Source organism: Sander lucioperca, chromosome 2, assembly GCF_008315115.2.
Source record: "Sander lucioperca isolate FBNREF2018 chromosome 2, SLUC_FBN_1.2, whole genome shotgun sequence".
Lineage (NCBI taxonomy): Eukaryota > Metazoa > Chordata > Actinopteri > Perciformes > Percidae > Sander > Sander lucioperca.
The window spans coordinates 37,149,445-37,171,972 of record NC_050174.1 but is presented as its reverse complement, the minus strand read 5'-3'; the positions used below and the strand labels follow the sequence as shown (position 1 = coordinate 37,171,972).

The window sequence follows — 22,528 nt, the reverse complement described above, 5'->3', positions numbered from 1 at the left end:
ATATTTGTGCAAATACACTACACAGAATTGAAGACAGCTGATTCCACTGAGTTATTCATTTGTTTGTCAGCCCTGTATCTACACATGTATCTATGCCTGCACTGTTCTTTATAAAAGATAAATATGGTGTAAAATGCGAGAGCTTTTAGACGTGATGTGAATAAAACTCTAAAGGGCACATTGAAAAAAAGGATACATTTAAAAAAATATTAAATTATGATATAATAAAATAAATCATAAATAGTAAATCTCTTAATCTTTACATTTTGTTTATATATAATGTAATTGATTCATTATTCCTTCATTTTCCCTATTGCTTTTGCTTAATTTCTAGATCATTCATAAATATAATGGCAAACAGCGTGGGAGAGAGCACACCCTTGTTCTACACTAAATGGGATTGGAACCCAACCTGTTCTTTTGTCAGATGCCTATCTGTGAAGTTGTTTTCTGTTTTGTGACATTGACATATAGTACAAAATCTGCTGTTAGGTGAAATTTAACAAGAATAGATAAAAAAGAAGAGACTGAGACCAGCTTGTTTCAATGCTCCAGAGTTTTAATTCAAAGTGCACCAAAGATGAGTTTGTGCTAAAAGCGTTCTTTTCACAACATATCCATTCTTCTCTTAATAAAGGTCAAAGAGGAAGTCAGGAAGTTTGGTTACAGCCAAACGGAGAATTAAAGATGTGATTACACATGAGACTGATGACGCAGAGAAATCCACACTGTCACACGCCCAGAAGATGTTTGTGCGTGGTAGGCACAATTTATCTCTGTCAGCTCAGGAGATTCTTATAGGTTGGTGGCGCAGACAGATGGAAGTGTGCTGGAACACTGGACATCATCCCAGCAGTTGTGCACTGGGAACACAAGAAACACAGGAGTCATTAAGAGCTTTAATATCTCAACAGAAGGAATATCAGTGACACTAAAGGCCAAAATCTCTTCACAAAACAGAGGAAGCTTCATGACAGGTACTAAAAAATATTTACATGTTGCGAAACAGAGCAATTTGTGGTGTTTATCACCCATTCATTATGCATCACTTCAGAGTTTAACTCCAACATTGTTATTTATGACATCTGTCATTTAACTCCATACAGATGTCCTGGTAATTCATTTGTTGTGATTTACCTCCGTAATTCATCTCGATACAATTCTGGTTGCCACCTCCATTGTTGGGTTCCCCTGCACACCAAAATGTAAAGTAGAAAGGTCTGCCATCACTCCAGAACCAAACATTGTTCTGTAGAAAAGATGTAGAAGTTAAAATGTGACATCCTATCCCTAATCAAACCTTTTGTATGATATATTACCTTCTGGGAATCGGTGCCTCCAATCCAGGTGATTGGATTACCATGAGACTGTTGTGTGATCATCGTCTGAATGAACTGATACTCCTCGACACTGTGCACCGATGCAAGGTTTCCTTTCAAGGACAGGCAGTTTTTCTACAGGGGAGACAGACAGACAGACAGACAGACAGATGTGAAGCTGCATTTTAATGTGGTCTCCTCCACCAGCAGGAGGATGGAGGTTTGGCTCAAATATTGAGCTGGTTGCAGTAAATATTTGTTGATGAGGTGATGGTAGTTTGGCAGTGTTTAATGTCACTGTTGTACTGTGGTCTCTGCTACATTGGCAGCTTTAATTAGGAGGTGTTGTCTTTGGTTGCATTTGTTTGATTTTCACCAACACTGTGCACTTCTGTAGCACCACAAGCAGTTGAAAATGTCAACTGAACTGCAAAATATCTCAACATCTACTACATTTTTGGCATTAAATGTAGTTCAGACTAGTTGACGGATATGGGTTTTTCATTGGTCGATGCAGCTCCAAATATTTAGAGAGCAGGACGGCCTATGGCCGATACATAATGCCGATATCATGTTGTTTTTTTTGCATCTGACAATATACTACAAATTAATAAGAATAAGAATAACAAATGAGACAACACTGCTGAATTCAAATGAACATTTATTTAACACAGTTATTGTCTACATCGTCTGTTTAGTGGGTTAGTCCTAGGCTATAACTTTCAGCAGTTTTTAAAACGTTTTCAAAACATTTCATTGTTGTGTCCACTAAAAGTCTTCACAGCTACACCTGCTTACTGTCCCACAACCATCCCAAATGATAAATCTGATAAATGATTTACATGTCTGCAGTAAGAGTGGGGGCTGGGGACACACATACACTATTTTTTGTAGCCCTGTAAGCTAGTTAGCTGGTTAAAGGATTTCTACACTCAGTACGTTTACATGCACATATATTCCACCATTATTCCGTATATGACAATATTCGGAATTTGATTCAGGTCATGTAAACAGCATATTTCGTTTGGATATTCCGAATAAGGCCTTTTTCCGAATATAGCGTTTTCTGATGAAGACATGTGGGATATGCTGGTATTATTCTGGTTTTAGAGGCATTCTTTAGACATAAATACAGCTCATTCGGAATATGCGTCTCAATCTGGGTTTTTACCACAGTTTACATCCTCTTGCCTGTTTACGGCTTACAGTCAGCTCTGTGCGTTGCTATGGTTGCTGTACACAAACCAACCAGCCAACAGTTTGCAAGGCTGCAGACCACTGACTGTAAAAAAAATAGCTGCAGACCCGGTAGAGATGCATGCCCAAAAGATAAGAAGGAGAAACATAAACTTTATCAAAGACTGTCAACAGGTTTTTCAAGAAGGTGGTTGAAGGACGCTGTCTTCGCACGGTCGAACAAGTCCACCACCGCTGGAAAACTTTGAAAAAACGTGTTTTGCACGGCTGCATGTAAATGGGATTATTAGTGGAATATACTCTTTTATTAGCCATGGAAACAGCTTAGTCGGAATATATTCTTTTAAGGAAAAGGTCAAAAAACTGAATATTATGTGCATGTAAACGTAGTCGTGATGTCTGCCTGTAGAATGGTAAAATTAACAGAAGGGAGAGCGCTAACTTGCTTCTACAGCAACCACACTGACAAGGCTCTCTACGGATGTGTCTGCAGACATTTTTTGTTAATTGGTCTTGTGAGCACAGGCATCAGCCGATCTCAAAATGGGATGAATATGCCGACCGATAGATCGGTTTAGTAAGCATGTAAAAGTTTCTATACCCAACTTTTGAATAAAAAAGATTGACTTGTACTTTTAATTTGACTGTAGTACCTAATGTGACTAAGGCAATCACTTGCAACACATATTTGAAGTTTTGAGGTAAAAGATTGAGTTTTATGAAGTCAGTGTTGAGTTATGGATAATTAAAACGATTGACAAGAAACTAATAAATATTGACTTCAGTGAACATGAAATACAGAGTTTTTATACTTAAAGCTATTCAGTTATGTTAATTTTCGAGGTACATATACTGATAATATTTGAGTTGGCTTAATTAGTATTTTAATTTAACGGTAATAAAAACTACAAGTTCACGTTACTTCTAATATTTAAGCTCTAACATAATCTCAGACTTTTAAGTTTATAAACTCAAAAACATTGTGGCAACTGATTGCCTCATATTTTTGGAGTACTGCTTATTTATTCTGGTTTACAATGCACTTGTTCAGACATTCAGAGATGATGAATCCCAGTGACTCTTGTGACTTTTCCGAAGTGCCACCACAAGGTTCAAGTTTGTGTCTATAAATAAAATTGAACAAACTATTGGATGGATTGTGATGATAAGTGGTTTATCCTGTTCCTCTCAGGATTAACTGTAATAACTTTGGTGATCTCTGACTTTTCATCTAGCGCCATAATCAGGTCAACATTTTAATGTGTCCAATAGGCTACTTTGGTTTATGACCACATATCTGCAGAACTAAATACATTCCTGTTCTGTGTGTCTGGTGCTTATTAGCAAATGTTAGCATCCTATAAGCTTTAAACAAAGAGTGAACAAGCATTATACAGTGTTTGCATCAACAGGTTAGCACTGTCAATGTTAGCATCCTGATGTTAGCATTTTGCTCAAACCTTTCATGTCTAATTAAAGCTTCTAGCATGACAGTAGACTCATAGGGCCCTATCTTGCACCCGGCGCAGCGCAAAGCTCGTGTCTTTGCTAGTTTAAGACCGACGCAGTTGTCAGTTTCCCGCCCAGCGCCACGTCGTTTAAATAGCAAATGCACCTGCGCCCATCTTTGCGCCCATGGGCGTGCTGGTCTTACAGGGAGGTGTGTTCAGGTGAATTCTTGGCGTATTGCTATCTTGAGGCAGCGGGAAGTGATCGCGCCATTGACCAACAAAAACCTGGTCTAAAGTCAATAGCGCAGCATTTCATTGCGCCTAGCCTCGTGCACAGCACACGCACATATGCTTGTTACACACACAGGGAAGCGCAGCAGCACACAAACATGCAAAAGATTACAAATAAAAATATAGTCTTGTTTGTCCGTTAGTTGGTAAGCTATCTCAAATACTACTTAATCTATTTTAAAGGAAATTGGGTGGAAAGGTTATTCAATACCAGCAGAATATACTTTCTGATTACCTCAGCGTCAGCCCAATCCAGTGCTCTAGGAACGTAGAGGAAACAGCGATCATTGTGTTTATTCCAAGAAGCAGGACAAGAAGGGCCATCTGTGTTGATGGAAGTGTCATCTGTGTTGTTGGAAGCGTAATATGTGTTGATGGAAGCGACATCTGTGTAGTTGGAAGTGACATCTGTGTAGTTGGAAGCGTCTATGAAGACAGAGAGTCATGAACAGATGATTTCACTGAGTTAATTATATGTTTGTCAGCACTTAATCTACACATGTTTCTATGCCTGCCCTGTTCGTTATGAAGGTAAATGGTGTAAAACATGAGAGCTTATAGAGTTGTAGAATACGTGAAAATATTGATTTGAGTACTTGTAGAACTAAAATCTGAACTTGTATTTTGAAAATTTTGAAATTTTCAATCAGAAAATATTCACACACCTATTTAAATGTGAATTCCCAAAAAATATTCACAAAAGGGTAGATTGATATTGACACAAATACAATTTCAGCTGCAACATTTACTCTTTTTTTTAAACTGGAGTTCATTTTCCAGTACGACCACAAGTCAGTGAGTACAACCCCACCAATCAGTCACTGCAATGTGCAATGTGCTCTCTGCAACACTTCTTGCGATAAATGTGGTGCAAAACAAATTTGTAGCTGAGGACATAGCTCTATGGTGGACATAACGTTAGGCTGTGGAGCTTTGAGCAAACAGAGCGGGGGAAGCAGGGTTGCTGGGGAGCAGGGAAGATTATTGATCACCTCCCTTCAGAATGTTTGAATTTTGTCACACTCCCAGACACAGTGCATAAATGTTCCTTTAGCCTCATTGCATTTACAAAACAAACAAACAAATGTCAGGTAGATTACTGTTGTATTTATTTAATTTGACAGGAGTTGTATATGTCTGCATCAGCCAATTATATTGGAGTAGCTTTAAATTAGAGTTTTTTTTTTTTCTGAGAAGTTTTTTTTCAACCGCTTTTCCGTCCTCTTTTAAGTCCACCCTCCATGTCTAAAGTCTGGTTATTTGATGTTTATTTAGAGCTAGATGCAAGCCAGTTACTGTAGATATTGATCAAATCTAGTTATAATTTATTCTAAGGATAAGAGTGCAGGAATCCAGACTGATTGGTTTTGCATAGAAAAAATAAAGTTCCTCACTTGGAGATATTTAAAAGAGAGGTCATTAGAATCCTATCCACCTACTGTACTTATTCCTTTCTTTGCCCATATTTAGAATCCTGCATCCATCTTGCCTGGTTTAAATAAAACATTGCCTGGGCTGAATTGTGACAGAGAGTCCAATATGTTCATATTTTCTTTAAAATTAACTATATTAAGAACTATAGGGTAAGCAGTATGTGCTCTTCAGTACTTTCTGAAACACTGCCTTCAGCACCTTGGTGTCGGCTCCAAGGAAGCAGGCGGTAAGCTCTAGGTCCTGCAGCCGCAGCATGGAAAAGTCCTGCATTCAGCTGATGCGTGTGAATATTTATTTTAAAATATTTAAACATAGCCATAAGTTCAGAAACGGAACTTCAGGTTTTTGTTCTAACTTAACAGGGCTCAACTCAAGTCTATAAGCTCTCGCATTTTGCACTTCTCTTATTTAGACAAAGTTAAAGGGGAACAATGCAGTTTTTTTTTAGCTTAATTTACCTTAAATGAACAGCTTCGGAGTCATTGGAATGGTTATATGACTTTTTTTGAGTTGAATGGTGGTCGTCTCGCTTCCCCCTAGCGCCTGTGAGCTGAAAAACCACCCTTGCAACTTTGGGCCGGCGAGTCACCGGCTTCAGCGTCAGAAAGTATCGCACGATATCAGGTCTCGCGATGCAACGAATTGCTTCACGGCACTGCACACATACGCCCATTCAGGAACCGGCTAACGAGGTAGTGATGGAGTTTTTCACACATCGTCATGGCTAAGCCGGCAAAAAAGAAGCAGAAAGCTAGGAAAGCATTGTCGGAGGAACAGAGAAAGAGGAAACGGCAGACTGACCGAGCGAGGAGTCAGACACAAGTAAACATAGGAGCTGCCAAATATCTATTCTGAAGCTATAGGGGGAGCTCTATAGAGAAACCTGCCAGCAAAAAGCGAAGAAATGGCCAAAACTGCATAGTGCCCCTTTAAACACTGAAACTCACCACCAGCTGTAGTCAGAGCCATCATGGCACAAACGAGTAGAGAAACGGTCAGCATCTTGGTGGCGGAGATAATGCAGATAATTCTTCTTTCTCAGATTCAGCCTGTGGTCTTCCTGTGTGGAGCTACTGAACAAGAGGAAAAACTAGCTTTTATATACACGTCTGTTAGAAAATTTCTCTTTTCTGTTAATATTAAACTGTTTGCATGGTAGAAAGCCAAAATACTGCTGGCATTCTCACGAGATTATACTGACCTTGTGAAAAGCATGGAATGCTCCTGAGGTCAGAGCATGCGGATGAGATGCCCTGCCTGACCAAAGATAAGAGACAACATCGCCTTTTGTATTATGACTTCATCTTAAACATAAAAAAGCTGCTGTTGAAGCTATCATTAGTCATTCTTTTCTGTACTTTGCTGTGAGTGCTGTAAAATTGACTCCTACTTGCAAGTAAAAAACGAACTTTGAGAAGAACTTCAGCATTCCTGTCTATTCTTTGATAAATAATTATCCTTACCTTAATCAATGTCATCACATCTGTTTGTGCAACAATGTTAAAGTTCTTTTTTTTAAATGTTTAAAGGGGTGATAGAATGCAAAACCGAGTTTACCTTGTCATAGTTGAATAACGACAGTTCGGTGGGTAAAATAGGCATAGAACCTCAGAGTCCCATTGACACCTCTTTCCTATGCAAATCTCACAATTTGAAACTGCAGCTGAAACGGGTGAATCTCAACAAAGCCAGTAGTTAGCGTCAACTCAGGTGGCTGTACCTTATTTGGCTCTAGTCTGTACCTTTGTCATGCCCCAAAATTGACATACAAACCACTGGTCTGAGACCAGCTGGTGTTCTGAATGTTGGTTGCGCAGATCTTAGACACTTTATACATTGTTCGTCTGCTATTTCATTACTAAATTCACTTCTGAGACTTTTTTATGCGAGAAATCAACTATGTAGAGCTTAAATATGGGCCGTTTTACAAAAATGTATGGCTAATTGCAAATTTAGTTCGACTGTGTCGGAGTTCAGATGCTCCACAGTCTGACCGGCGGGTGCCTGCCGGGGTCGATGGCTTGCCGCCCGGCCTGTCCACCTCCACAGACCCCGCTGTTTATTTCCCCGATCGTTTGTTTAAATAACTCAACACACATATCCATTATAAGATTAACTGGAACCTGTGGTTTTTCGAAGTTATAATGCTCCACAAGAGATTGCGGGCATAACAAGCTCGCTGACTCCTTGTCTCCCCTTCTGATCAGTGCTGCTGTATATAGGAGAAAGCAGAGAGGGGAGGGGCTGCTCCTCAGTCACAGAACAGAAGAAAGAAGTGACTGTTTTGGCGGACACAAGAGAGAAATACCTTTGCGTGCTCGCCGGACAATACTGGCATCTTTTCTACAGAAAGTCGCCAGATTTGTTGCTAGTCGCGTTTTTGAGAAAAAGTCACTAAGGGGGTCTGAAAAGTCGCTAAATCTAGCGACAAAGTCGCTAAGTTGGCAACACTGCTCTGCAGCTTCGCTCAGCTCATTGGGGTGGGGCTGTGTGTGTGTGTGTGTGTGTGTCGCTTGCTGTAAATCAACCAATCAGCGTGCAGCTCATCTAAATATTCATGAGCATACCATATAAGGGAGAAAACCTCTCGTTTCAATCCAGGGTCATTTCACAGGGTTTCATTAGGGCACATAGAACAGCACCCGGGCCATTTTCAACCCAACCAATGTTACATACCCTATTTGGAGACATTAAGGAACAGTGTGAAATACCCTATATAATCATTCTATCACCCCTTTAACACTTTAGTGAATCATGGATTGTCACCTGCCAGTATACTTCCCTAACAGCCTGGGTTAATCCAATATATGTTACCTCAATCAAATTGTATGCTAAAGAGTCATTTCAATTTAAAGAGTTTTTTTCAACCTGGCAACCTATTTTCCAATGCTTTTGAGTCTGACTTATGGGAACAATCTGTGAAATTGGTCCAGTTTTAAGCAAGACTGCTGCAGTCAGAAGTGGCGAAACAAGCTATAAATGTTCAATGTTACGTTAATGGTTAATTGTTTACCTTCAATTTACATCCACTGACTCAGATTATTATTCTAAGTGTTTGAAAACATTGTGGAAAGGATCCCTACAGAGGTCGACCTTTTTGTTAAATAGTAGGATCCTTTTTCTTTAACATGAAACATCCCCAAAATTGCTATCGCCAAACCTACCAGACTCCATTTAAATAAGCAGTAATTTTATCATCAGATAACACACTTCATTCAAAGCCATCTTGGTTTGTCTTTCCACTGCTCTAACAATCACCAATTTGGTTTGGTTAAAATTAGGCTTGCATTGCCAGACCTTGTCTGGCTAGTCCACACAGCATTCTGGGATGGAAGAGAAATGTGCTCTGGTTCATTGGCATTTCTTTAAACCAATCACAAACATCTTGGGTGGTGCTAAGCGCCGGACGGAGCAATGGTGCCTCTCCAAATAGCCTCAGGAAGAAAATTGTTTGGTGGAACGTGTACATTAAGTTGTTTAGTCGTTCAACAGAAAACTCAGATTGGACAGATAGTCTAGCTAGCTGTCTGGATTTACCCTGCAGAGATCTGAGGAGCAGTTAACCATAGTCCTCATTAATTCACCGGAGTTTAGAATGCCAACACAAAGAAAGCGATAGGGCTGCTCGATTATGGAAAAAAATATAATTACGATTATTGCGGTCAATATTGAAATCACAATAATTTAATATGATTACTTGTTGACTTCTGGAAAGATGTTGCAATTATTGAACTTAAAAAAACAGTGGAAAAAGTTAAATAAATCAACAGTAAAAAAACAAAACAAAAAATCACATACAACTGTGAAATTTGCCTTAATACTTTTCCTATTGAAACTTTATTTTTTCATTCAGAACACAAGGGAAAATAAAAGTTTACTTGCAATACGTAATCAGCTAAAATATAGTTTTTCTTCTGTTTTAGTGATCATTGGGAGCCAAAATCATAATCACGATTAAATTTTGATTAATTGCACAGCCCTAGTGGCGGACATCTGGGCGAAAATTAGGGCCATCCGGCGGGATTTCCAGCAGCAACTGAACAATCCTGGAAATGAAACGTCTATATAGACTAGGTTGAAAAACTCACACTCATTTACATATGAAAATATGCTGGCTCTATACATGCTAAAAGTATTGTTTATTGATTTTACTTAGTGTGGTGAGTTTGGCGGTGGTGATTTTGGAGGGTTTCTGGTTAAAAAACACAAATTTTACTCTTTAACAAAAATGTCTATCTCTGTAGGGATCCTTTCCATAATGTTTTTAGACATGAAGCTAAACATGTCATATCCTCCCAGTATTTATTTTAGCTGGCCTTACCACGTTCTCTCTTTGCCTCCAGTCCATGGTGCAAACCTTGCATCAGCAGCAATTATGAGTACTTTGTGATTCAGAGGGAGATAATGGGTCGAGGTGACTCATGGATAGTGGGTCGAGGTGACTCATGCACGGACATGTACACTGCAAACACTGTGACTTATAAACTTTATTTCAGACCCAGGGGGATCCATATCACAATAAAAAAAAAACACAAAAACACAAAATCTTCCACAAAGTTCAGTGTCTGACATACAGACATGTTCGCCAATGGTTCCACAGTCTGGATAGTAAATCTGACAGAACTGCGTACAGGGTTAGCCAAAACAGTAATCAAGTCATTTTCTGACTCAGATACCCTGCAAATAAATCTCTACATCAGGTTACATAAAACAGCAGAGCAGGTAGGTACCCCGACACTGACAAACATATGGCTTGCACTGGAGCTTCTTGGAGCTCTCAGCAGCAGCCTCATGCTGTCATTATAAGCTACTATGAGTTTTCTAATGCTGCCTTGCTTATAACAACACCACAGGTAGGCAGTATACAAAGGTGTACAAAATGCTCTGAACAGTGAGATCTTCACAGATACAGAGCACATGCTAAACTTACGACACAGCATGTTCGCTTGAGCATACAGCTTCCGACGCTGCCTATAGATATCCTTATCATCAGACAGGTCATTTGCAATAATATGGCCCAAATATGTAATCTCACTGCACACCCCAAGTGCAGTGCCAGACAGACAGAAGACAGACAGAAGACTGTCTGTCTTCTCTACTCCTGATAATCATGATCTTACTCTTTTTGGCATTGTATTTAATATCAAAATCAGCACCATACTGTGTGCATATTCTCAGAAGCTGTTGGAGACCAGCACTATATGGGCTAAAAATGACCAAATCATCTGCGTACATAAGGTGATTAATTAGTGAGTCACCAACCCTACAACCTGTACCACATGCATTTAAAGTTAAAGACAAATCATTCATATACACATTAAAAAGAAAAGGAGAGAGAATTCCGCCCTGGTGGACACCATTGGTCACTTGGAAAGGAACAGATGTAACATTCCCCCATCTCACTCTCATTGTCTGATGCGAGTACCAATAAACCAAGATTCTTATTAAAAAACCAGGGACCCCAATTTTAGACAATTTAAAAAATAATTTCTCATGATTAACGCGATTGAATGCTTTAGAAGCATCACTGAAGCACATGAACATTGTGGAATTTTGCCTATTATATTTTTCTAAAATTTCCTTTAGTGCAAAAGTACATAAATTAGTGCCATGCTTTCTTTTAAAACAAAATTGGTTATCGGTAGACAGGACGTACCTTTCAAGTCTACACAACAGAACTGTCTCTTTGGACATAACACTGGCCAGAGCTATTGGCCTGTAATTATCTGAGCTGTTCAGCTTCCCCACTTTATCTTTAATAACTGGTACTAGCACAACAGAGAGCATAGAATCAGGTAACGCTCCATGAACAAAAAAACCTGTGTAGCACATAGCTACCAGAGGGCACAGTTTCTTACTGGCAAGTTTAAGATGTTCAGCTGTAATACTATCCAGACCACAGGCCTTATTATCTCTTAACTTCAATATTGCTTCATGGACTTCAGCAGAAGTGACAACAACATCATCATTAAACTCTACATTATCCACTACAAACAGATTACTTTTTACACAGTTTAACAGTTCATAATATAGTTTCTGCCAAAACTGTAAAATTTCATCAGGACCACTCACATCTATATTAGATGGGAGAGTTGTTTTGCAATTATTCATAGTTTTTATTTCTTTCCAGAAGTCATTAACATTATTTTTTTGCAGCTTCCATGCCAGTGAATCTGACCTCATAGTGTTTTCATTTCTTTTAATATAACGAAGTGCGTATTTAAATCTAGCATTAGTGCTTATTTTCAAACAAGGGGCCATGCCTGCTTTTGCCTGACTCTGCCCATTTTTTAAAAGCATTTCGGGCCTCTTCATGGAGCTCTTCTACATGATCTTTCCAACCTGGCTTAGCATTGCACACTATTGTCCTATGTTTAAATAGAGGCCTACTCGAGATACCGAGAGACTCCACAATAGCCTCATACAGGGAACATAAATCCTTACAGTGTTGTACATTCTTACAGTTCATATCTCGACACAATAAGGCATCTTTTGGGACCTTAATATTACCCAGCAGAGCATCAGACTGACTGAAATATTCATTAAGATCTTTCTTAGACAATTTTGACCAATTTATTTTCCCTACATCAATGCCGTTATCCACAGGCAACAACACTGGTAAATTGCCTGTGTTCAACACCATGAGAAAGGGTATATGGTTCGTAGTAGTCAGATCATAATCAATCTCTATCATATCGATGGAGTCATGGGCATCCACTGTACAAAGGCAGTGGTCCAGTCAGGAAGTAGAGTGCCAGGCCTCGCTGATATAAGTATAGCTATCATCCGGCAATAGTACCTTACTAGATAAAATCAATCCACTGTCTGAACAAAACTGCATGAAATGATTACCAAATAAAGAGTAGGCATCAGATACATCAGCATTCATGTCACCAACAACATAGATGCAGGTAGAAGAATTGTCCTGAATGAAAGACATCATAAATGCCAATCTACTGAGGTACTCATCCTCATTTTGTATGCACTCATATGGCGTATAGACATTCAAAATTATTATCTTCCTATCATTACAACACAGCTCAAGCCCAATAACCCAGTCAACTCCCAATCTTATAACATTAACCAACTGGTCATACTTTTTATTCCACATTGTGGCTACCCCCCCTGGGATTCTCCCCCGGACAACTTTAGCACTTAGGTCAGTTGTTGATTCACCTGCCCCATGAAAGTCCCTATGTATAGAATTTAGTCCTTCCAAGTCTTGTTTAGCCAGGAACGTCTCCTGGACACACAAAATGTCACATCTGTCCATCAATTTGTCCACAACAATACGGCGTGATTTATCAGTTTCACTGTGGCCAACGCACATTATAAGACACAACACAGATGTTCATATAGGCTAATTCATATCATAGCAGCTACTATGCAGGCTGGCTCTCATGTGGAGCTGCAGGTGTACCATGGCAGTTCAGTTCACCCCCCACCTCACTACCAAATGCCTTGGGGCCACGGGCCTCATAATAGCGACAAACATAAGTCCCGTCGGGCCAGAGTTTTGGATTGTACATATCAGCAACATTGTTACATTCAGCAATGATGTGATGTGTGACCAATAGTTACTTAAAAGAATTATGGCAACAAAGTGACACGTAATATAATTGAATAGATTTTAATTATTACTACATTGATTAAAAATAATTTTAATAAATTAACTAAATTTAAACAATAAAATGAAGTACTTGTTACGACCGGCTCACAGGCCACAACAAAAGAGGGAGATGCACAGCAACGTAACAATAATAAAGACATTTATTAAATAATAATGCAAACAAGAGAACAATGAGGTGTGATTGTCAGTATCAGTGATGAATGAAGGTGTATGGATGTAATGGAGAATGTGAGGTGCATGTTGTCAGTAGTTACCTAAGGAAAAACTCAAACAGAGAGAAAACATGTTGGTGCGCAGTCGGGAGAATGCAGCTGCCTGGTCTCGGGGCGGGCGGGGTTAAATAGTCTGGGAGGACCGGCTAGGTGATCACAGTCATCTCATTATCGTCTCCGCTACACCTGCAAGTTAACAAGACAAACCACAGTACATGTACGACAGGCCCAGGGCCGTCACATACATAATAATCAAAGTACCAGTTAAAATATGTTGGATTTAGTAAGTATCTGAGCAAAAATAATTTAGATTTACTAAATATCTGATGGTAATTGATTTAGATTTACTAAATATCTGGTGGTAATTGATTTAGATTTACTAAATCACTGGTGGTAATTGATTTAGATTCACTAAATATCTGGTGGTAATTGATTTAGATTTATTAAAATTATGTCTAATCCACTCAATAGCATGCCTTCTTGGTACCAGAGTTTACTTAAATTGGCTCATCAGATCACCATGCATAAAGTACAGCTGAGTAAACATTTATTTGAGCAACTTTGTCTGAACTTGTTTATCCGACATTTTTTAAATGTTACACGGCAAAATACAACAATAAAGTACAGAGAGGTGCTAAATTTAAACAAAGATAGGACTAATGTGTACAATAGGGATACAATGTATACTGGCAATCTATTTGTCATTCATGTTCATTTAACAGTATTTTATGTGTTTTTTACCTGAAAAATTTAGCTATATCAGACAGTGACAGGGATTTATTCTGCAAGGCTTCCTCCCTTTTCTTATATCCCTGAGGCTGCTTTTGGGGAGAGTTTCTGGGAAACTTGTGTACCCGAGCTCTTTGGGATAGGCAGGTTTCACTCCAGTTGCCAACCCAACAAGCATGGAGCAAGTCCTTTGAAACATACTCAGAGCAGTCTACTCTGAGTATTGTCGTATCGTCGCCTTCTACCATGATACTGATGTGGGTGGGACCCTCTGACCTATTAGTCTTGATGTTCATCCTTTGTTCAGCAAGGTCATGTGACATACGGCCTTCATCAGCATCCTGAAATAGTAAGAACATTGTGTATTTTAGACTTTACAGCCAAAGAGGAAGACCTTAATTGAATCTCCCAAATTGCAAATAGGAAGAAAACTCTTAGCTATCTTGTAAAGCTAAATTATTAAGACTGTAAACTAAATCATAGACATGTAATATAGCTGTTAGTAATGCATTTCTTGGGAGAAAGACACAAGTAAACTGATAACTTTTGAGTGCTGCCTGTTGGGGTAATCAGATTGAGAAGGCAAGCATTTAATAACACCTATTTTTGAAATAGTACTAAAAATGACAATGAAAACAACATACACTTAAATGATTACTTGACTCAACAAAACTCAGTAGTTTGCCAAGAATTACTGGGACTATAGTTATGACTGTATTTTGTGATTAGCCCTTCCCATGATATACTAGTTGGGAGAGATAAGAGGAATAGATCACATTCTTTAGAATTGAAAATGTATTTCCACTTACTTTTTTAAAAGTAAACTTAAACAAGAGAAAATCCAGAGTTTATATATCCACCTACATTTAACAGTCCAGGACCTGAGGCCATGCCTGAACAAAATGCAAATAAAAAATTACTTTTAACTTCGCTGGTATTTATCTAGTGATGGCGTTAACCCAACAACGCCCTGATTCAACCTCACAGTTTGCTCACCTGACGGGTGCTCAATACAAACAGTCAAATTAAACTTCTTTATACGTCGTTAAACATATTTTCGCATAGTCTTTTATTATGTAAAGGTTACTATTGTTTTTTTTTTATTAAATATGAATTAACCTCAGTCTCAGTTTTCACAGTGTAGGTCATCTCAGGCCAGATGGGATCCAGTATGTGTCATTGAAAGCAGTGATATTTTGTCAGCCAAAACCTTAAAATAAACAAGAAAGGCACTTGAGTGTAGACCTTTGCCAAGGCATTCCCTATCGCACAACGTTAATGCAGTGTGAATTTTCTCAGTCTGGAACTGATGCTGCTTGGTTCTTTCGGAGAATGACATTTACGCTCTAACTGGGGTGTTTTGGGACCGATTGGCGGGGAATTGCTACAGACAAAATACACACGGCCATACACTGGTAAGAGCAAATTACTTTAACCATGTATGCATCTAATTTAAATAGCTCACGTTACTGTATTGTGTGAACAGTTAACTTGATTTAATATTACATGTGGCGTTTTCTTTATCGGGGTGCAAATGTTCCACATAAACAAGTTCCTTTTCGAGAACGTTTTACAGAGGCACAGTTGCTATGTCTGGGGATACATCTGCTTTTTTATTTATTTTATTATATAGCCTACTGTATATATATCCACCAACCTGTTGGAATTGGAGTCACAGTATTTTCAGATGATTGTGATTGTTTTAAAGAAATGTAAACAACCCAGAGCTTTATCCCTGAATATATCTGTCTCTATCTACTTTACTCCACAGTGATGTGGAGATAGGTCTGGCAATGCGAGACTACTCCGCTCTGTACTGAGACATCTGGTCAGAAAGGCCAATTTACATCTTGGCCGACCCATCCCACCCCTTACACCAGGAGTTCCACCTTCTGCCCTCTGGGTGGAGGTATAGGGTCCCTCGGCTCAGGAGCTCCAGAGCTTATAGCGCCTTCATTTCTAAGGCAGTTGCTGCCATTAACCTTGAACTTCGGTCTTTGGTGTTTTTTTTGCCCCCAACGTCTTCTTCCAGGCAGCGCGGCAATGGTTATGTTTAGGATTAAGGTTAGGATTAGCTGCCTGGAAGGCACCGTTGGAGGCAAAAAACACGGTCGAGCTTGAACTTTAGTTCAACTTTTTGCACTTTGTACATTCAAGTACTTGCAATAACTTTTTTAGCACTTGTAACCGCACGTTGCGAACTTGATGTTTGCTATTACTTGTCGTTTATTGTTTCTTTGTTGTTGTTGTATGTACAGTACATTTCTATATATATTGATTTCCTATGTTTCCTTTTTTATGCTGCACCAGAATTCCCGTTTAGGGAGAACAAACTATTATTAATTTGAATGATTTATGTTTGATTTTTACAGCACTGAGACAATGTGTTTAACAAAGTATAAAGAAGTTTAATTTGACAGACTTTTATCTGTCAGGACAAGTGACAAAGTAAATATCTGTGTCACTACATTACAGATCAGTTATCTGATGATGAGGATATATGCAGGCAGCGTTGCATATTGTATGCCCAACCTAACATGCTGGTAAGAAAATTACACATGAGCACGGATGACGTCAAAATGAGTCTGTTTAAAGCATATTGCACTACTTTGTATACTGCTCCCTTATGGACTAAGTTTAAAAAGGCAAGCATGCAGAAGCTTAAGGTTGCTTATAATGACTGTATGAGGATACTGCTCAACAAACCCAGGTGCTCTAGTGCAAGTGACCTGTTTTGTAATGCAGGGGTTAGCACCTTCCAGGCATCATAGAGGAGTCTTATCTACAAATTAATTTGTCGCCTGAACGTCTCCCAGAACAGCATTTATATGCTGCTGGTAAATCCTAGGTGTAGTGCCATACGATACCAATCATTACTATGGAAACACTGGTATAAGTGTCTTTTATAAAAATGCAGTATTGTTGTTTCTTTTGTTTTTATTTCTCTGTATATGTTTATCTTTCTCTTTTTAATGTATGTTGTATGCCATGTGTGTGTCTTCTGAATGGACCTTGAGTCAGGCAATAAAGTTGATGATGATGATGATGATGATGATGATGATGTTTGTATTGAGCACCCGTCAGGTGAGCAAACGGTGAGGTTGAATCAGGGCGTTATTGGGTTAACGCCATCACTAGATAAATACCAGCGAAGTTAATAAACAAGTCATTTTTTATTTGCATTTCGTTCAGGCATGGCCTCAGGTTCTGGACTGTTAAATGTAGGTGGATATATAAACGCTGGATTTTCTCTTGTTCAGCACCAGGAAGGCTGAAGCCACACACTGACACTGAGAGGGACGAAGAGAAGATCATTCTACAACAGGTTTGCTGAAAAACTCTAGTATCATCCCATTTCTTTACTCTAAGTCGTGCACTCATTGTAGAAGTATTAGTTACACGTGTGTCTCTCTTTATGAAAGGTTACCATAATCTTAACGACTTCGCCATGGAGATGCTGCCTGTGTGTGCACTTCTGTGTGCAATGGTGGTTCTGACTGGAGCTTGTGAGTATTTACTGTAGTAGAGCGTAATTTACTAAAGTACATGAGAACGCTTTTTGAAGTATATGTCGCCTACTGGAGAGCTACCCACACTAATTTGAATTATTTGAATTTGAATTTGAATTATGAATAAATATTTCCCCCATAGTACTTTCCATTTTCTGCTATTTTCTTTCCAACATCATTTAATTTCTAAATGAAATATTGTACTTTTGACTGCACTACATATCTGACAGGTACAGTCTGTAAAGTTTACTTTACAGAATATTTTACATAGAATACATGTGGTCAGCAAATAACATAACGTCCCTATCTTGTGAAAACTGTGTAACTTTTTTTTAATTTTTGAAACAATCTTACTGGTTTTTAAATAGGTTTTTTAGCTAAAGGAGTAAGAGATTTATTCACAACCCAAACATTCAAAATCACCATATTTGGACAGCTTTGATGCCTTGCTATTGATTTAACTCCCCAAAAGTACATAAAGTAGATACAATTCACTCACCCAGCTACAAGATAAAATGTTGCTTGATCGTGAATGCATCAATAGTTAGGCTATCTATCTATCTATCTATCTATTACAGATCCAGGCATTTTGAATGCAAATCAAGATCCAATTCCAACAGGTTGGTGGATATATATACAGTATATAATAAAATACATAAAAAGCAGATGTCTCAAGTCACTAACTGCTATGTTAAATTGTGTAACTCAGACATAGATATTTGGCCTGAAACTCCAATTCCACAAACAGGTTGGTGGAAATATTTACAATATACAATACAAACTGCACATACTGTACTGTATGTGTTCCTGCAACTCAATATTACCTTATCTTCTGTGTTTGTCTTCACCAGACAACGGTTTTGGTGGCTGGAGGCCATCTTGTCCTGACGGTTGGACAATGTTCAGCACTCGTTGTCTCCTCTACGTTCCAAACAATAAGACTTGGGCTCAAGCTGAGGTAATCAGGATTTTTTTTTTATTCAGTAGTAAGGAAGCATGCATATCTTTTACTTTAGTAAAAGTAACATACCACCCTGTAAAAAAAACCCACACAATTTAAAGTCCTGCTTATTAAAAGTATGTATCAGCTTAATTTAGTCAAATTACTCCTTGCAGTGCAGTAAAATGTTCCCTGTCAGTGTTTATTCTATCTGATGTTTCTGGGTTAATATTTCTGCTGCATTAATTTGTATGTTGCATTTTACTGCTGTAGATGTTTAAGGTTGTGCTCATTTTAACTCTTTTATATACTGTTGTGTGTTTAATCTACAGCAATGCATCATGTTCTATAAGATCATCATGTGTTTGCAGCGTCGCTGTCCTGTGAGAACCACGTATCTCTAAAATGTTTTCAAACTTTTCATGGTTTCCCAGCCCTGTTTTCAGCTTTGTGACGATGCATTTTCCAGCTGATCCAAGAGGCTTTTAAAGACTTTATTTAGCTTAAGAAGTAGTAAAATTACCTCAAAAGATAAAGGAACACTTCATCCTTTAGTTTATCACAAACGTTCAACATGGAGATACACGGTTTTCACTGGACAGCAACAGTCATCTGAAAAGATACTAAAGCTGTCAGACAGCAGAAAATGGAAATAATAAGTAAAGTACACATAGGCGTAATTTACAGGGGGGTCCATTCTATGCTTCTTGTCGGACAATTTGTAGAAAGTGTTTGGGCTTTTTCTGACATTTGTTGCCTTTTGACGTTGACGTTTGAGGTTTTTTTTTGACAATTCTTTCGAGGTTTTGTCTCTTTTTTCGAGTTGTTTTGCTCCAATCTTTTGTCCCGGGACCTCCCTAGATAGTTGGAGATCTCAACCCCCCCGCCCCAATGTTGAATCTAAAGTTACGCCCTTGAAAGTACAAGTACCTCGAATTTGTACACTAGATATTATCGTTTTTAATCGTATATTTTATCTGGACAAAATTATGATTTATTCATCAGAGCTCGAGGCACACCAGTGAAACAGAACCGCGCTAGCAATGTACTTAGTTACATTCAACCACTGTGTTAACTGCACGTTTGGTTAATTGGTCTGTTTATCTCCACTGTAGCAACACTGCAAGTCCATGACTGGAAACCTTGCATCTGTAATCAACACTGAGTACTCTGACCAGATTAAAAAGGTGATGCAGAGTGCCGGTCAACAGTCTAAACAGATATGGGTTGGAGGCTACAATACACCAGAGGTATGTCCTTTATCATTACACCAGGTCTGACAGTGTTTTTTAAAACAGCATTTTATTAAATAATGTTAATTCAAACAAATATTCTGTGCCTCACCAGGACCAAGAAGGATCTTGGTCCTGGATCGATCCTTGGTTTCACGGATTTTATCACTGGTGTACTGAGGAGCACAAGAACCACTGTCTACAACTAACCTTTGAAGGTAAAGCAATCGGCATAATGTGTGAGTGGCGTAATTTCTGTCGTCTTGGGTTTTCTGGTTTTGCTTCAGTGTTTCTAATATTTTAGAAGAAGGCGAACAATATGAGCAGCTGACAGACAGAGAGTGAAGGAGGGATGAGTTATGACTGATGACAGATTGATTGTGTTGGTATTACAAGCGATGTATGGTCATAAGTTAGGGAGTTAGGGATTTGAAAAGTTATCATCCCTCAAGTCATACATAATAAGTCCATTAATTGTGTCCAAGGTTGAAATGACAGTCTAGTAAATGCACTGTTTTTGGTTCACTTCCTATGTTTGGGTCGGATCGCATTCTCACCTAAAGTGAATCAAACTCTAGTGCACTTTGAAGCGAACCAAGACCCCCGTTTTCAAGCGGACCAGAGTTCGACTGGTTGGTCCACACCAGAGTTTGAATGAGCTTTCACACCATCCCAAACAAACTGGTCTATCCAATGAAACGCCCCAGGGTTTGATTAAAAACGGACCAAATTGCTCAGGTGCGAAAGCAACTTAAGTTTGTGTTACACTTACTGACTCCTGTGTTTTTGGTACTTACAGAAAATGCGTCCGGGTGCTTAGATGACATGCAGTGTGATGCTGAGCTCCCCTCAGTCTGCAGCATTGTCATCATGTGAATCCTGGGCTGATAAAGAGGCACGATCCATCTGTAAAAACAAAACTGGTGTTTTTGTGCCATCAGCCTCACAACCTGAAGGATCTGTATCTTACAACTTTATTTCTTTTCTATCGCTGTAATGCTTCTTAAGGTCAATTGACACAAATAGGGGCTGAATTGTCTCTTAGACACTGTCATCAATCATCTGTGATCGGATCACAATGCATCTTGGTTTAACACTGTCCACTCGTGATCTGATCGCCCAAGACACAGTGTAATCAGGATCTTACAGCTTATGCCTTTAATAAGAGCATACCGAATGCTTTTAGCACAACTTTAATCTGCTGAGTGAACCGTCCTTTCTTGTCTTTTGCAAATTAAAAAAACTTCAGCATTGAGAATCTCTCATGGTCTGTGCGTCTTATTGTTAAATAGTTTGTTTATGTGGGTATACATTTTCTGAATCTCAAATTTCTATTCCACAAAATATGACAAAACTTCAATTATGGTGCTTTACACTACTCAGCAGGCTCGGACTGGAAATCTGGCAATTCTGGCAAATGCTAGATGGGCTGGCCAACTGAGTGGGCCACCACAAACGATGTAGCATAAAAAAATTTGACCTGCCAAACCTACACGGTCCCAAAAATGTAAATAGGCTTACGATACTGTAAGACAGGTGCAGTGACAAAGACTGTAATCACCTCCCCCCTAGATCCGTCCAGGTAATGTCAGAGGTCAAACACAAATAATCAAATGAAATCAAGACAGAAAGAGCAGAGTTAGAACCAAATTTTGTTCCCAGTCCGACCCTGCTTCTCAGATCACCATGCATTTCATTTTAACAGACTAGCAGTCTTCCAGTGGAAATATGAAAAATTATCCTGAATTTGATACGAGACAAAATATATTTCACACCCGATTTTGAGAGAGTGAACTATCATAAAAAGTGATAAGGCAGCATTTCTTTGTTAGCCAACTGTTAAAAAACACAATTTAGTTTTTTTTATCTATACAGTTTTGATGAGTTGCCTGTAGAGCATTTAGCTATCATTTGTGTTTTTCTGCAGTCTAAGAGACATGTAGACACACAGTTTGATTCAATAAGAGAGTTGATGTTTGTTTGGTGTGTTTCGGCGGTGTTGGCCTGAGGCGGTGAGGACAATGGCGGACACATTTGAATACATACGCAGCTCCGGCCATGGACGGACAGTCAAACAGTGGACCTCTAAACAATACAGACATTTAAAAAGACCCCTCCTTCTTCTTCAGTGACATTTTGCAGAATTACACAAACTCTGAAGTCCAGCTGCTGGTAATTAAACACTTGTGTCACCTGTTTTTAACTCTGATTTATTTTCAGACAGTAAACTTTTGTTTCTTCTCTCATTGTAGCGTTATAAATAATTGAGATCAGATTGTGTTGTTGGACATGGACATGGTTTAAATTGAAGGAAGTAACTTTTTGTAGCTTTAAAGTCAACAAACTTTAAACAAACTGTTTCGGAGACTCAAATTGCTGTGTTTCTTTTAATTCGGAGCGAGGCAGCAGGTGTCATGTAGAAAATATAGTGTGTATGCGAAAAAAATTAAAATGTGGTCTCAAATTATAAATTTATGCTTTTATGCCAAACATTAAACGGTACTGTTAATATTTTAAGGATAAAACAACATTGATCCACAGGCTGAATCTGAAGTATATTGTTTCTGATGAATGCAGGTGTCAC

General features: G+C 38.7%; 2 protein-coding genes and 2 long non-coding RNA genes across 6 annotated transcripts; 3 read left to right on the top strand and 1 right to left on the bottom strand.

Moving 5' to 3' along the window:
* Positions 1–538: 538 nt before the first annotated feature.
* LOC116054428 (ladderlectin-like) lies at positions 539–6,765 on the bottom strand. Of its 3 annotated transcripts, none has more exons than XM_031305984.1 (5): positions 6,640–6,765; positions 4,494–4,684; positions 1,320–1,454; positions 1,138–1,249; positions 539–863 (listed from the first exon to the last, which is right to left on the bottom strand). In XM_031305984.1, exons 1-5 carry the CDS (start codon positions 6,692–6,694, stop codon positions 796–798), a joined length of 561 nt encoding a protein of 186 aa, XP_031161844.1. In that variant the 5' UTR covers positions 6,695–6,765; the 3' UTR covers positions 539–795. The 3 variants fall into 3 exon arrangements, with proteins under 3 accessions (XP_031161844.1, XP_031161845.1, XP_031161846.1); XM_031305985.1 differs by having other exon boundaries at positions 4,494–4,666; positions 6,640–6,752; XM_031305986.1 differs by having other exon boundaries at positions 4,494–4,645; positions 6,643–6,750.
* Positions 3,160–20,839, top strand: LOC116054431 (type-2 ice-structuring protein-like). Its single transcript, XM_035996879.1, has 5 exons — positions 3,160–3,165; positions 18,624–18,730; positions 19,828–19,971; positions 20,072–20,162; positions 20,744–20,839. The coding sequence occupies exons 2-5, from the start codon at positions 18,671–18,673 to the stop codon at positions 20,818–20,820; spliced, it is 372 nt and encodes a 123-aa protein (XP_035852772.1). The 5' UTR covers positions 3,160–3,165; positions 18,624–18,670; the 3' UTR covers positions 20,821–20,839.
* On the top strand, positions 11,868–17,259 carry LOC116054439. Its single transcript, XR_004106067.2, has 3 exons — positions 11,868–11,878; positions 16,350–16,354; positions 16,924–17,259. It is a non-coding gene; the product is annotated as an uncharacterized LOC116054439 (long non-coding RNA).
* LOC116054438 lies at positions 15,607–16,225 on the top strand. The gene is made up of 2 exons (XR_004106066.2): positions 15,607–15,678; positions 16,035–16,225. It is a non-coding gene; the product is annotated as an uncharacterized LOC116054438 (long non-coding RNA).
* Positions 20,840–22,528: the final 1,689 nt, after the last annotated feature.

Coding starts and splice junctions, on each gene's coding strand:
- LOC116054428 (XM_031305984.1), bottom strand. CDS start 6,694: ATGCTGACCGTTTCTCTACTCGTTTGTGCCATGATGGCTCTGACTACA. Junction 4,685..6,639: donor GGCTCTGACTACAGCTGGTG/GTGAGTTTCAGT, acceptor CTGTCTTCATAG/ACGCTTCCAACTACACAGAT. Junction 1,455..4,493: donor TGGATTGGGCTGACGCTGAG/GTAATCAGAAAG, acceptor TCTCCCCTGTAG/AAAAACTGCCTGTCCTTGAA.
- LOC116054431 (XM_035996879.1), top strand. CDS start 18,671: ATGTTCAGCACTCGTTGTCTCCTCTACGTTCCAAACAATAAGACTTGG. Junction 18,731..19,827: donor AGACTTGGGCTCAAGCTGAG/GTAATCAGGATT, acceptor TCTCCACTGTAG/CAACACTGCAAGTCCATGAC. Junction 19,972..20,071: donor ATACACCAGAGGTATGTCCT/TTATCATTACAC, acceptor GACCAAGAAGGA/TCTTGGTCCTGGATCGATCC.